The 14,647-nt window shown below is 47.4% G+C and overlaps 1 protein-coding gene across 1 annotated transcript in view; it reads left to right on the forward strand.

Annotated features, from left to right (window-relative positions):
* Window positions 1–10,566: 10,566 nt before the first annotated feature.
* Window positions 10,567–14,647, forward strand: part of EXT1 (exostosin glycosyltransferase 1) — a 256,434-nt gene continuing 252,353 nt past the window's right edge. Inside the window, exon 1 of the mRNA XM_077932757.1 lies at window positions 10,567–12,866. Coding sequence (XP_077788883.1) covers window positions 11,902–12,866 — 965 coding nt within the window. The 5' untranslated portion in view covers window positions 10,567–11,901. The remainder of the gene's footprint in view (window positions 12,867–14,647) is intronic.

Here is a 14,647-nt window from a genome sequence, read left to right on the forward strand (position 1 = left end):
GCGCTGCTCTGGTTCGCCAGAAGTGGCTTAGTCATGCTGGCCACATGACCCAGAAGCTGTACGCCGGCTCTCTCAGCCAATAAAGCGAGATGAGCGCTGCAACCCCAGAGTTGGCCACGACTGGACCTAATGGTCAGGGGTCCCTTTACCTTTACCTAAGAGAACCTATCACTAGAAGCTGGTTCAACAAGTGAGGGGATCTGCCCATTAAGACCTGACTTTGTGGCTATTGCCTCACTTTCCCCCAAAAAAGCAGAGCTTGGTGCTGATGCCTTAGATTTAGAGCAGCCAGGAGATACAAACCTGGAATTCTTTGGGGAAATTTAGTGTGCAAAGCTCAGGATATTGTGAAAGATCTTTTGTGGGTGCACACGCTTTCACTTTCCTGTGTTATTTGCACAGGTGTGGATCAAGAACAGGTAAGATTAAGTAATATGTGAATCATTGGCTAATCTGATTGCCATCCATATTTGCATCGGAAAGTGACTTGCTAGGATCGCCTAGAGAAATGTAAATCACAAAAGGACCCAAATCTCTCAGTCCAAATGTTCTTCAGCCATTTACAATGCTGGGAGGGAGGAAGTTTGTTTGTTTAAATAAATAGGGTGTGTGTGTAGAAGAAATCTGGCTGGCAGATCTTCAAAAAGTCTCATCAGACAGTGAATAAGCTCAGAATATCACAGAATGAATCAGCCTAATGTAAAGGAGCCCCGAGCCTTAAAGATTCCTTTAAAAACTCTATAACTTTAAGATCATATATACTGAAGTAGTTCTGATTCAGTTTGCATTGAATTTGGACTGGGTTTATTTATTTATTTATTTGGATAAAGTGAGGATTCCTAACTTTTTTTCTTTTAACAGAGCAGACACAGCAGCTGTGCCTGTAACAATATAGCAAGATATTCCAGTAGAGATGGAGAAATTGCAATCCTCTGGATGCTATTGGACTCCCATCATCCCCCAGTCAGCATGGATAATGGTGAGGAATAACTAGAGCTTTTTTTCTCAGAGTTGGCATCTGTCTGTCTCAGGAGACAATGGAGGAGAGTGCACATTTGCTGATGAAGTCAAACTGCTGGAAGTTTACAGCGCCAGCTGTTGCTGTAGAAACCGATACAGGAGAGACATGTTTTGTTGCAGCTGGGGCAGATGAAGGTACCCGATTGTGCTTTTGCAGATACACCGTGACGGTTCTTCTGTGCTACTCCCAGCCATTATTCCTCCTCTGGTCATTGCTGTGGATACACGACTTGACTGCCTGTCTCCAGGCACTGTGGTTGTTTGGAAGGGATTCCCATACAGTGGCGGTGATGTTGCCAGCCTTTATGTCGCGTCTGCAGAAGTCTTTGTAACACAGAGTTGGTCTGCCGACAGGCATGGTACCTAAAGCCAGCTCCCTGTAGAGCACATCTTCCATTCTGTGGACATGACTAACCCAGCACAGATGTTTCTGAGACAGGAGTGCAAACATGCTGGGAATGTGGGCTTGGGAGAGCACATCTTTGTTTGAGAATCTGTCTTGCCATGTGATGCCCAAAACCTTCCTTGTGGGAATGTTCAGGGTGGCAGGAGAGGATATATTATTTATGAATAGCCTTCCTAACTTGCGCTAGCAAGTTCCTTTATGTAGCAGAGTTACATTCCCCTTTTATATGCACAGCAGGTAGATAGCTGGTTGCAGGCTCGTGTGAACCTCTCACTATTATACAATTCGATCTGTCTCAGATTGAATTGTACATTCCTGGTAAGTTCCCTTGAATCCCTCTTAAAAGAATAAAGACGTGATAATCTTATTCAAAGTCGATAAAAAAGTTTACTCACATCAGTTCACACTTGGATTCCTGAAGGCAGACTTAGTTATAAATATGTACATGTGGATCTACCCCATATGGGGGAATAATCCCAGTGCTTCTGCTAGCTGAGAGCTAGCAGAGCAGCCCTACCTAGAAGCTGGTCAAATGAAGAATGAAGTCAAAAAGAGAGGGGTGTGATGCGTGACTCGTTCTTCTGTTACCTGGACAGGTTAGGTCACGCCCACCTTCTATCACATGCAAAAGGAAGGATGCTCCAGCCAGGAGGAACAGGAAGTTATGACAGGCTGGACCAAATATTCCCTCGCATGTCTTCTCTAGCATTACAAGGAATGTTGTACTTGACTGCTTCTCATGGATCACATCCCACATTCCTGACATCCAACAACACATGGAGGAGCAAAAGTGCTCCCCATCACTGTCCTGCAACACTTACGCCATTTCAGAGCTTGAACGTAAACATTAAAACCTGCAGATGACTGCAAATTAAGTTCCTGTTTATACAGGAACAGACGTTGGAAATAGGATTTAAACAATAGGAAAGAAGGTGCTGCTGTTCCCTAGATATTTTTAGGCTCTGGGCCTGGAGCTGGCAGCACTAATAATAATAATAGATGGAGGCCTTTTTACCACCTGTGGCATGTAATTATAGTTTTACCTGTCTTATGCAAAATGAAAACTTTTCAGTCTTGAAGGTGGCATGATAATACAGTAGTGTAACTGCAACATGAGGTTCCTGCACATTCAACTATAATCTCCCACTAGGGTTGCCATATATATATATATATATATATATATATATATATATATATATATAATGAAGAAACTCCACCACCTTCTGAGGCAATCTGTTCGTCAGCTGTTCTTCTTAATGGATAGTCTAAATTCAATTTCTTTTTAATTTGAACCCACTGTTTAGGTCCCACCCTGTGAAGCAACTGAAAGCAAATTCACTCCATTATCTTTGTGGCAGACATTCCAATATTTGTAGGTGGTGATTGTATCACCTCTTAGGGGCTTCTCCTTTTTTATAGAACTTTTGTGATGATTTGTGCCCATTATGTTATTGGGGTGGTCACACACAATCCCACTTTAATACTGTTTGTGCCTGCAAAAGTTTTTTTTGGGGGGGGGGGTCATGCTTCTTCATTTCGCATTGGCGCATATCCCGTAACTTCCTGCTGAAACCCTGTCACGTTTTATACCACAAATGTTTACTTTTGTGCTGCTTTCATTGCGCTATAGCCCCTCCAGACACCAGTAATGTGGTAGCATTGGGTACGCATCGCATCACAAACCAAAGCAGGATAAATCCACCACCTATGGCTGTGTCGCGACTACGTTGCAAAACACGAGCCGCAATAAAACCCCAGTCTGGAGGGGAGCCTCTGTCTGGCACGAAAAGCTTTCCCTATCATTTTTTCTCCATAACACTGAAATATTTTCCCGCTTGATATCTGTGTGCCAGGCTGCTGTTAAAAGTCCAGGAGCGGGGCCAGTTTAGAAAGCTGGCAATCCAAATCCTGCTATAACTCAACCAAGTTTCCCCAATCAAGTACTGCAGTCTGAGCTAAGCAGTGCCACCAGCCAAAGATGGCAGGCAAAGTTTCTGAAATATTAGTGTGAATCAAGAGTTTTTGAATCAGCTTTGGAACAAGTGGCATCTGACTGTGTCTCACGCTGCCCCCGCTATAAGGTGCATGTTTATGACTTGGCTAATAATAGCGCTGAACAGCTGGAAAAAGAAACAATTTCTAGAGCACAAGCGGCCCTGCCTGATGAATGACCGTGTGGTCAGGGTGGTAAATGTTGTTTTTTCCACATTGGGTTCACAGAGTCACCCACCGAAGCCTCATGTGCCAGGGGGTCATATTTTGGGTTGGCATGTGGTTTTGCATATGGCAAAGTTCTGCAGAGCAAATAGAAAACGCCAGATCTAGAGGTTCTGCCAGGATACTAATTCTGAATAAAAGCGATGTGCTTTAATTCTTTTAAGCAGGGGGCTGCATTGGGTAGACCGCCTCATTCATTGTCATGTGTTCCCTGAGTTGTGCTTGGCAGAATTCTGTCTGTCTGGGCAGAATTCTCTCTCCCGTCTATTTATTTACTCGTTTTGTTTCTGAAGCGCTCTCCATAAAAACATCCCGAAGCGACTTCACAATAAAAACATCAGCAATAAAAGCATATTTCAAAAACAATTTCAAGTCCAGTGAAATTATGGACTGGAATAAAAAACAACCCTCTACTTAAAAGGCTTTTTGGAAAAGGGAAGTCTTCAAGAGGCACTGCAAAGATAATACAGAAGGGGCCTGTCTGATATGTAACAGCAAGGAGTTCCAAAAGTTAGATCCTGATTCTGACACTGGAACAAACCTCCTGATGGTTGCACAGGTCTTCCTGGAAAGAGAAATGGAGGGAAGGAGGGGAGTTTCACCTGATGATTTTTTGACTTTAAGGCCCAGTAACCCTGCCAGGGGAAAAAGGTGACAACTAGAGAAGATTGGGCACTGTGTTTAACTTAGATGCTCCTCAGATTCATCATACATATATCTAGCATGAGTTGTGAATACATTCTCAGCCCAAATGTGCACCTCACTGCTTTTGCAGGATTCCTGGTGATCCATGTTTACATCTTGCTGTTATGAAGCAAAACTGAAGCAGGATTTGACCTTGACTCTGCATATACACCCTATCATGACATCATCCTATAATGTTTCGTTCTGCACCCAAAGCATCTTCTGCGTAGAAGATGTTGTTGTTTAGTTGTTTAGTTGTGTCCGACTCTTCGTGACCCCGTGGACCAGAGCACGCCAGGCACTCCTGTTTTCCACTGCCTCCCACAGTTTGGTCAAACTCATGCTGGTAGCTTCGAGAACACTGTCCAACCATCTCATCCTCTGCCATCCCCTTCTCCTTGTGCCCTCCATCTTTCCCAACATCAGGGTCTTTTCCAGGGAGTCTTCTCTTCTCATGAGGTGGCCAAAGTATTGGAGCCTCAGCTTCACGATCTGTCCTTCCAGCGAGCACTCAGGGCTGATTTCCTTCAGAATGGATAGGTTTGATCTTCTTGCAGTCCATGGGACTCTCAAGAGTCTCCTCCAGCACCATAATTCAAAAGCATCAATTCTTTGGCGATCAGCCTTCTTTATGGTCCAGCTCTCACTTCCATACATCACTACTGGGAAAACCATAGCTTTAAGTATATGGACCTTTGTTGGCAAGGTGATGTCTCTGCTTTTTAAGATGCTGTCTAGGTTTGTAGAAGATACCAGATGTAAAAAAATAATAATCACTGTAAGTCATTTATGCCTGTGATTTAAAAGCACGCTTGCAGTGTTTCTCAAACTTGGGTCCCCAACTGTTGTTGGAGTACAACTCCCACCATCCCTAGCTAGCAGGACCAGCGGTCAGGGATGATGGGAGTTGTAGTCTAACAACAGCTGGGGACCCAAGTTTGGTAAGGCTGAGAAACCATGGAGAGCTGTTGCCAGATATTGTAGATAATATTAAACTAAATGTACCAATGGACCGACTTGCTATACAGCATCTTTCTTTAAGCCTACATAAGGTCCAATGACATCTGGAGATCCCACAGGTTATCCATCACCTCAACCAACAACCAACTCTGTTCAAGGAGAAAAGAAGCAGCTGTTAGGCAGCTACATCTCGCTACTGAAAAAAAAAGAAAGAAACACCAATATTTTTCCTTCCCGAGCAATATCCAGTTGTGATAAACCAGCCTAGCTGTAGTGCTAATTTGTAAAAGAGAAGAGACCACTTTAATTTGCTCCAAGCGATAGAATAATTTTGACTGAGCGCCCTCATTCCATAAATTCACATTAGAAAATATGCTTTTGTTTGTCTCTCCGTTTCTCTTTATAGTTAGCAAGAACAGCTCAAGGCAAATGCTATTTTAAGGTGGAATCCCACAGAACGAAGCACTTCACAAGGCAGCCTTAAATCGCTTCTCATATAATTTTGCATTTTAACCATCACCCCACAGAGGTTTACCCTTGACATATTTGCCATTGCCTCAGTACCGCTTGGGAACAAGATAAATATCACGGGGTATTGAGACTGCACACGATAGCTGGCTATTGGATTTGGGGTGTGGATCTTGCAGGTTAACAACTACAGATAAACCGAGGCTGCCTGTGCAATATACTGTGAAAACACCTTGGAAACACATTTCCCCCTCAAAGAATTCTGGGCACTGTAGTTTGTTAAGGGTCGCTGGGAATAGTAACTCCATGAGGGGTAAACTACAGTTCCCAGAATTCTAAGGAAAAGAATGTGGTTTGAATATCCTTTAAAGATGTATACAGACGGATTTGGATAGCTAGTAAAGGTAAGGTTGCCCACAGACTCTTTTACGCCTGGGTCTTTGAGCACCACATTCAATTTGTTCCTGGTAATGAGGCAACAGACCGTTGTTTAGATTGCTGACTCTCACTACTGATGTTACGAGAGCTGGATGAAGATATATGTTCAGTGGCTTTCGATGGCCATTGAAAGTGATTTGTTGAAGGGCAGGGTCGGGGATTGGCGTCTAGCAAACGAAACGGGCCTGGGAAGGAAGGGGTAGGAGAAGTTGTGGCTGAGTTATCTGCCTGCCACACAGAGAGATTTAGAGGCATACATGACTGTATAATGGCTTTGGATTTCACAGATCTGTACAACTGTGTGTTCACATTGGGCGGCTTAAATGGCAGAGAGGTGACCTCGCTCCCACCCGCTGCACACTGCTGAGTTCCAGGTTGCATTTCCAGAGTGTTGTTCACATTTATTATTTATTAAATTTGTATACTGCTCTTCGTCAGAAGATGGCAAGGCGGTTCACAACATAAAAATACAAAATGAAAACACCAAACAAAGTAACCCTCCTCCCACAAGAACATTTAGAAGGTCGTAAAATGTTTAACCAGCCCAAGGCCTGGTAATAGAGAAACATTGTTGCCTGACGGCTAAAATATGCAGTGAAGGAGCCAAGCAAGCCTCCCTGGGCAGAACATTCCACAAACAGGGAGCCACCACAGAAAAGGCCTTTTCTCGTGTTGTCACCTTCTGGACCTTTCGTGGATAGGGCACATGAAGAAGGGCCTCAGATGATGAGCACAGGTTGGTTCCTATGGCGGGAGGCGGTCCTTGAGGTACTGCGGTTCTGAGCTATTTAACGCTTTATAGTTCAAAACCAGCACTTTGAGTTGCGCCCAGAAACTAATTGGCAGCCAGTTCAGTCGGGCCAGAGTTGACATTATATGCTCACACCTTCTTGCCCTGGCGAGCAACCTAGCACCAGCTGAAGTTTCTGAGCAGTCTTCAGAGGCAGCCCCACATATAACACACTGCAGTAATCTAACCTTGAGGTTACCAGCACATAGGCAACAGAAGTTTGGCTGCCCCTGTCCAGACAGGGGCACAGCTGGGCCACCAGCCGAAGCTGATGGAAAGCACTCTGCGCCACTGAGGACATGCATGCGCGACAGCTGTCTCAAAGGTGCACACCATTCTTAAGTACGACGTGAATGCAGCTTAATTTTTCTAGTCGGATTGAAGATGGTTGGAGAGAAGAAAAATGCACCCCATCACATTATTGGTCAAGGAATGAAAGGACTGATATGGATTGTGGCTCATGCTCTGTGAATGTGGTTTCAAAAACTAGCAATGGGAGCACATTTGGAGTAAGTGGAGATTTGACCATGCTCTAGCTGTTCCCCGTGTTTTGCTGGCCTTGCTTCCTTCCCTGACATACAGAAATTTGGAAGGTGACGCATTCTGTTATCCTTGTGCCTGCAAACACATCACTTCTTCATGCCATGATAAAGGTGGAAGAGCAGGGCCAGGTAACAGAAGTAGTGGCAACTCTGCAGACTGATGTATGTGAAGCAATTTGGATGACCTCTACTCTTCTGTTTTCTAGCTAGCTTGTTATATGTTTCAAGGCAGTTGCATCTTTTTCTTCTCTGTTCCCCACGTCCGCCAAGTAGAGACCTTGGACGCAGGTTGCCTTGAATGTGGCTTGACACAACCATTACTTAATTTGAGTTCAAGATTGCAGGATCATCTGCTGAGACACCTGCCCTCCAGCGTCAATTCATAGCGGTAATAAACACCATTTCCTCTCCTCCCGGGTTATGTTTCCCCACACACTCCTTATCAGTTCAGTTTATTGGTCAACCAAATGGCAGGGTAGAAGGTTTTTGCATTTTATGGACGTACAAATTAGGGATTTGTACATCAGATATGGACAAATATTACCGGTAATTGCGTTTCAGCATAGGACTCCGTGTAAGACATGTATTGGTCTGTTAAACTAAGCCAAGCGAGGCTTTGGATATAATTTGCCCAGGCTTCTACTTGTCAGCCTGTTTGTACTAGATTTGTTTTATATATATTTGTAAAATGCACTTTGCCCCCAGGCAGACTGCAGGGCAGTCAAACACAATCGTAGTGAAGACCAGAAGATTAAAACTCAAAAATTGAGAAACCCTGGAAGGACAAAAAATGTATTTACATGGTACCAAAATGATAGCAACACAGGTGCCAGGCAGGTGTCTCTGGGGAAGGAATTATGTTCTGTAAATGTGGGGCCACCACTGAGAAGATCCTCTCCTTAGGTTAAGCAGATAGTAACTAAGTTAGCAGTGGGATCTGGAAGAGACTCTAAGAAGCTGACCTCACAGCAGAAGACTGGTATGAAGGAATGAATTTTGCCACATGCCAAGATGCCATGTGATGTGCTAACTCCATTGAACACTGAAAGCATGGTCTTCAAATGCAGCTGTCTCCCATCTCTGCCAGCCCCCAACAGCCTAGTACAATTCTTGCTGTATTTTACAAAGTATTGTGCTTCTTGGAATATGTAAACCCCTCTGAGATTTGATTTGGTCAATGCTGGGACGGAACTAAAACTAGTATTTCAGTAACTTTTGTTGGCTTGTTTGATCCTCATTCAAAAGCCTTTTTAAAAAACTTTTTAACTATTATTAAAAAGTTTGTGTTCTATGATTGTACAGAAGTCACCTTTGGAGGGTAGTGACAGCTTATAAATCTATGTATTATCCACCCACCTATCCTGATGCACCAGAATTATATCCTTCTTGTCTCAGTTTGGACTTTCTGTCCATTAAAATTTCATTCACTTGGGAGCAAATCCAACTGAATTCAGTGGCAGTTCCTTCCGGGTAAGCATGCATGGGATCAGGTCTCCACTTTTGCTTTGCAGTTCTGGCAAGTCTCTAGAACTTCCTAGACGGAGCTCATTTGATACTCGCGGGCGAATTTGTGCTTCGGGAGAGAACCCTCCAGCCCACACTCGCTTGACAAAACTGCCTTGCTGCTCAATGTGCCAAAAGGCTACGCAAGCTTTGCTGGGATGTGCCATATGCTGATACGGGAGTCCGTGCGGTAGAGGGCGCACGTATAAACTTGTCTCCCTTATCGAAGAAGAAACGAGGAGCGAACTTGCTCCTTTTTCCTCAATCTCCTCCAAAAGCCAGTTTTTCCTTTATTTATTTTTTATCTCGCCCCTCCATGAAGAGGTTCGCTTGGGTTCGACAGATCTGACTCCCTTATTTTAACTGCAGTTGATTCGCTACTTGATCTTTCCAAAAGAACCCAGATTGGATAGCCCGATTGCGTTTTGGGGAGGAGGGAGAGAGCACGGGTGCTATGGAAATATTTGGTGGAAGGGAGTTTAGGCGCTCCGGCAGCCCCAACTTGTGCATGCTTACTCAGAAGCAAACCCGCCGAACTCAGTGTGGGTCCGACTCCTAAATCGCTACCCTTAAAATTGCTACCTGGGCCCTCTGCTGAATCTGAGAGCAAACCACATTGGCCACCCAGCGCGATTTCAGAGGCAACCGCTTACCTCGCTGGGAGGAAGCAAGTCCCTCTGAGCACACGGGGGCTTACTCCCGAGTAGACCCGTTTTAGCAGGCTTGCACTGTGGCTGTACACAGGTAGCATCAGGCTGCCGGTGCTGGCTTAACGGTTCCGTGCACGGTTTTGCTCGGCAGCAAGCGCCGCCGAAGGTTTGATGGCAGGCTTCGGCGCGGCCCTACGAGACACGACCTGCAAGGAAACGCGGGCCAGCAACTCATCCCCGGAGCGCCGCCGTCTCGCAGCAATTGTTTCCAGCTGCTACGCCCTTCTCCCTCCCCTTCCCCCCCTCCTCTTGCTGACTCGGCTGGGATCTCCGCTGCCCCGAAGGCGAACCGGAGCGCGTCTTCCCCTCTTCCCGGACACTCCCACCCTCAACAATCGCTAAACACGTTGGCGGTGCCCTAGGCAACCGGTTCTTGTCGCTGCCTGCACTGGGGCCGGGGTGGAGTGTTTTTTTGGGGGGGTGGATGTGGGTGCCGAATTCCCACAGACTTGGGTGGGTGTGCGTGCATGCGTGTCCCCCCTCCATCCACGCTTAGGGTCCTCCCTTTAAATCAGTGTCACTGATTGCAGGATTGGAGGAGGGGGGCAGGAGGGCAGGCCGTTTCCTCTTGCAGCCGGTCTGCACCCCTCGAGCAAATCACCCCACGCACCCACCAAGCCAGCCAGCCACCGGGCACGCACCTTCCGAGAGGGGTGGGTTTAGAAGGGGGGGATGGGGGGGTGGGAAGGAGGAAGAGAAGCTTCCACGGCCATTGGATCTACCGCAAAGCTGTATCCTCCGGCTCGAGGGGGGTTATGAATGGGTGCAGCGGAAGCACCTCCCCCTCCGGACGTGACGCCCAGCCAATCGGCGAGCGGGCTGCGTGGATGGATGAGGTCAGCGCCGTGGTGTCGGGGAATGGAATGTTGCAAGTGTAACATTCAGAACCGGGTAACGTTCGACGGTCGGAACTCCGCGGTCGGCAACGTTCGGAGAGGCGGGGGAGGCGGCGGTCAGCCTCCCTCCCTCCCAGCCAGCCAGCCCCTTTCCCTCCCGGAGGGGGGGCGCGCGCTCCTGTGCCATCGCCGCTCGCTGAAATGAATGGTTGAGAGGGGCGGGGGCTAGGAGGAGGAGGAGGCGGCCGCGAAGGCAAAGGAAGGAGGAGGAGAAGGAGAAGAAGAAGAAGAAGAAGAAACATCAGCAGCAGCAGAAGAGGCGGCGGCGGCGGCGGGTCTTTTCTCTGGTTGGGGGAGATCGCAGAGCAGCCTGGAAGAGAGACTTCCCTCTCCTCCCTTCTCCTCCTCCCCGCGGAGCCGCTGCAAGGAAAGAAGGCGAGAGAAATGCAGGGATTCGTCAGGTTACGGCGCTCGGGCTGGAAGATGTGAGCCTCGGATGGTGCTACGCCGCGAACCGGAGCCGGCTGCTTGCACAGGCTGCTGGTGATATACCGACTTGCTCGGAGAAAGCCGGGCGGCTCGGGGTGTGTTTGTGTGTGTCCGTCCGTCCGTCTGTCTCTCACCTCTCTCTCTCTCTCCTCCCCCAGCGCCCCCCTTCCTATTTTGTGTGTTAGGAAAAGACATCCGAGGAATGTTGTGTGTGAGTTGAAGTTGCTGCTTGCGGCTCTTGCACCTTGATCATCCGCAAGCACCGGCTCCCTATGTGTGTGTGAGAGAGAGGAAGAGAGAGCGAGAGGGCGGGACAGATTTCTCAATCTTGTAACAGCCGATTTGAGGGCGAAAAGGGGGACCTGGGCTGGGTGGTTTCATTTTCCCGGAGCGGGTGCCTTCTTCTCCCTCTCTCCTCCTTGCAAGAGAATTCCTAGCCCCACGCTCCCTCCTTTCCTCCCCTCCAAAGCCGGGCTGGGCGTGATTATTCTCTGCCTGCCCCTGCTTCTCTCAGTCCCTCTCTCCTTCTCCTTCTTCTCCTCTCTGTCTTCCCCCTTCTCTCTCCCTTTCCCTTCTCTCTCGCTCTCCCTTCCCCCCTCCCTCCCCAATCTCTATTGTGCGAGCCAAAGATGAAAGACCGGAGGGGAGAAAGTTAAAGAAATCGCCCACATGCGCTGCATCAGTCCGAGGCTTTGGGAAAGGAATAAAGAGGAGGTGGGAGAAGAGAGTTTAAAGTCTTTGCAGGCGGGAAGATGGCGGACTCAAGCTGAAAGTGTCGACTGGCAAACTTGGGCGATCTTTGTGTTTATTTACAATCCTCTCGACCCAGATAGGACACATGCAGGCCAAAAAACGCTACTTCATCCTGCTCTCCGCTGGCACTTTCGTCGTCCTGCTGTTCTACTTGGGAGGCTTGCAGTTCAGAGCATCCAGGAGCCAAAGCAGACGGGAGGCTCACAGTAGCAGGAATGGCTTGCAGCACAGCGGCGGCCCCGAGCACTACTGGCCCCGATTCCCGGACGCCCTGCGCCCCTTCGTCCCTTGGGAGCAGCTGGAGAACGAGGAGCACAACATGCACACTTCCCCGCGGCAGAAGCGCGACGCCAACGCCAGCGTCTACAAGGGCAAGAAGTGCCGCATGGAGTCCTGCTTCGACTTCGCCCTCTGCAAAAAGAACGGCTTCAAGGTGTACGTCTACCCTCAGCAGAAAGGGGAGAAGATCGCCGAGAGTTACCAAAACATCCTCGCCGCCATCGAAGGCTCCCGGTTTTATACTTCCGACCCCAGCCAAGCTTGCCTGTTCGTCCTCAGCCTGGATACCTTAGACAGGGACCAGCTGTCCCCCCAGTATGTGCACAACCTGCGGTCCAAGGTCCAGAACCTCCACTTGTGGAACAATGGTAGGAACCACTTAGTTTTTAATTTATATTCCGGCACGTGGCCCGACTACACTGAGGACCTGGGCTTCGACATTGGCCAGGCCATGCTAGCCAAAGCCAGCATCAGCACGGAAAACTTCCGCCCGAAGTTTGACGTCTCTATCCCGCTCTTTTCTAAGGATCACCCGAGGACAGGAGGGGAGAAGGGCTTCCTGAGGTTTAACACCATCCCTCCTCTCAGGAAGTACATGTTGGTGTTCAAGGGGAAAAGGTACCTGACTGGGATAGGGTCCGACACCAGGAATGCCTTATATCATGTCCATAATGGGGAGGATGTTGTCCTCTTGACCACCTGCAAGCACGGCAAAGACTGGCAGAAGCACAAGGACTCACGGTGCGATAGGGACAACGCGGAATATGAAAAGTAAGTGGCTGCTCTTGCTGTCTCTTTCCTTCTTTGCACGTTAAAAGGTGGCAGCTTAATGGCTCTCTGCAACCCCCTTTAAAGTCCCACCTTTCGGGCCTCCTTCTTCTACAGAATTCCCCCGAAAACTACAAGCAGGATAAATGGAAATCTTTCAAAGTGTGAAATAGGAGGTGTGGGCCTACCAGGTTTATTTGCCCCCCTTGAGTTGGGTGGAGGCATTTAAATGACTTGAGAATTGCACCCCCGATTGGAAATCAGGATGAAAGCCTATGCATACTTGGGAGATTGCGATCCTGTGTGCGCTTTTAGCCCCACTAAAAAACGTTGATTTTATTGCAGAGTAAGCATGCATAAGATTGCATCATCGTACATATTGCTGAATTCTCCGGGGTTTGCTTCTGAATGTACAAGAAGTGTTCAGGGGGCATCTTCCTGATTTCTTTGGGGCTTCCTCCTGAGGTAAAAGTGTGCCAGGTCACAGCTTCGTCTTGTAAGCTTCCTTGGTTCAGCTGCAGCTGAAGGTGGAGTGACCTGTGGTGTCCTAGTCAGCTGTGACCTATCCTGGGTAGAAATTGAACAAAGTTCATTGTAGCTTAGCTCCCTTATAGTTCTGCTTGCACAAAAGGCTTCTTTCTGCGTGGTGTCGATTTCCCTTTTAACCTTGATGGATAATGCCTAGAACAAAGTTCAGAGAAATCTGATGACTTGCTAAAACGTGTGGGTGTGAACATTTATTTAGATGGCTATGAGTTTGTTATGCAGCTGCAGAACCGATTCGGTTAATTTATGTGCTGGATGGATGCTCAGCCTTCACCTTTATTTTTCTTGCACAAAACAGCTGTGAAACCAGGGAACGTTGAGGTGTGTCCAGCTCCAAAACCTTTTGCATATTTCCATGTTGACAGCTGTTTCCAGCGGTGTAAATGTTTCCTGTGGTTTGTTTCCTGTGGTTTTGCTGTTCCATGTCTTTCCCCCCCTCCTACTTTTGATACGTTTAACTCCATGGGATGAATACCAATCTAGATAAGAAATACAAATTGCGGAGTAATATGGGTGGTACCTTCTGTTGGTTCCTCAAGTAGTAGAATAGATTTACAAGCTTTTGAGTTGTACAGAACCCTTTCTCCAGACCTAAAGAGAGGCTCATTGCAGTTCATACACTTACCCAGGTGCGTCAATAATAGCAGGTGTAAACTGAGCTACTTCTGCATCCAGGCTCCTATTCCTAGTGTCTCTTCTCCAGTATAACTTGCAAGTTGTGAATGTAACTTTTTGCATGTAGATGCTGTTGAGACAACAGCTTTGCAGAAATGGCCACTGTAGGGTTGTAGTGATAATGAGCCTGTTCGAAACTCATTAGTTAACTTTAAATGCTGACCACGTTTGCGCTTGCAGAGCTGAGATCCCTAAGTAAAAGCAGCTTGATTTCCATGTGAGAAACAAATGTGGAGGCTTACTCCTTTTATTTAGATGTTGGTCCAAACACAGGTTGTGTCAGGGATGGTTAGGGAGACTCGTAAAATCAGTGATACAAGTTGGAAGACTGCAACCATTGTCAATTTGTAAGTCATAAATGGAAAAGTTTGAAAGCTTGATTAGGACTAGAAGAATGAACATTACTGGCTCCTGCAAGAGCAGCCAAATAAGGAACATCTGTACTGGCAGTGCACCTGATTCCTCCGCGAGGGTCAATTCTGTTGGCTGTGTGCATAATGTGCATTTAGAGGTCATGGGAATATCATCCTGGTGATGCCCGCATATTTGCAAACCTTTGCAGC

Source organism: Podarcis muralis, chromosome 8 (assembly GCF_964188315.1).
Source record: "Podarcis muralis chromosome 8, rPodMur119.hap1.1, whole genome shotgun sequence".
Taxonomy (NCBI): domain Eukaryota; kingdom Metazoa; phylum Chordata; class Lepidosauria; order Squamata; family Lacertidae; genus Podarcis; species Podarcis muralis.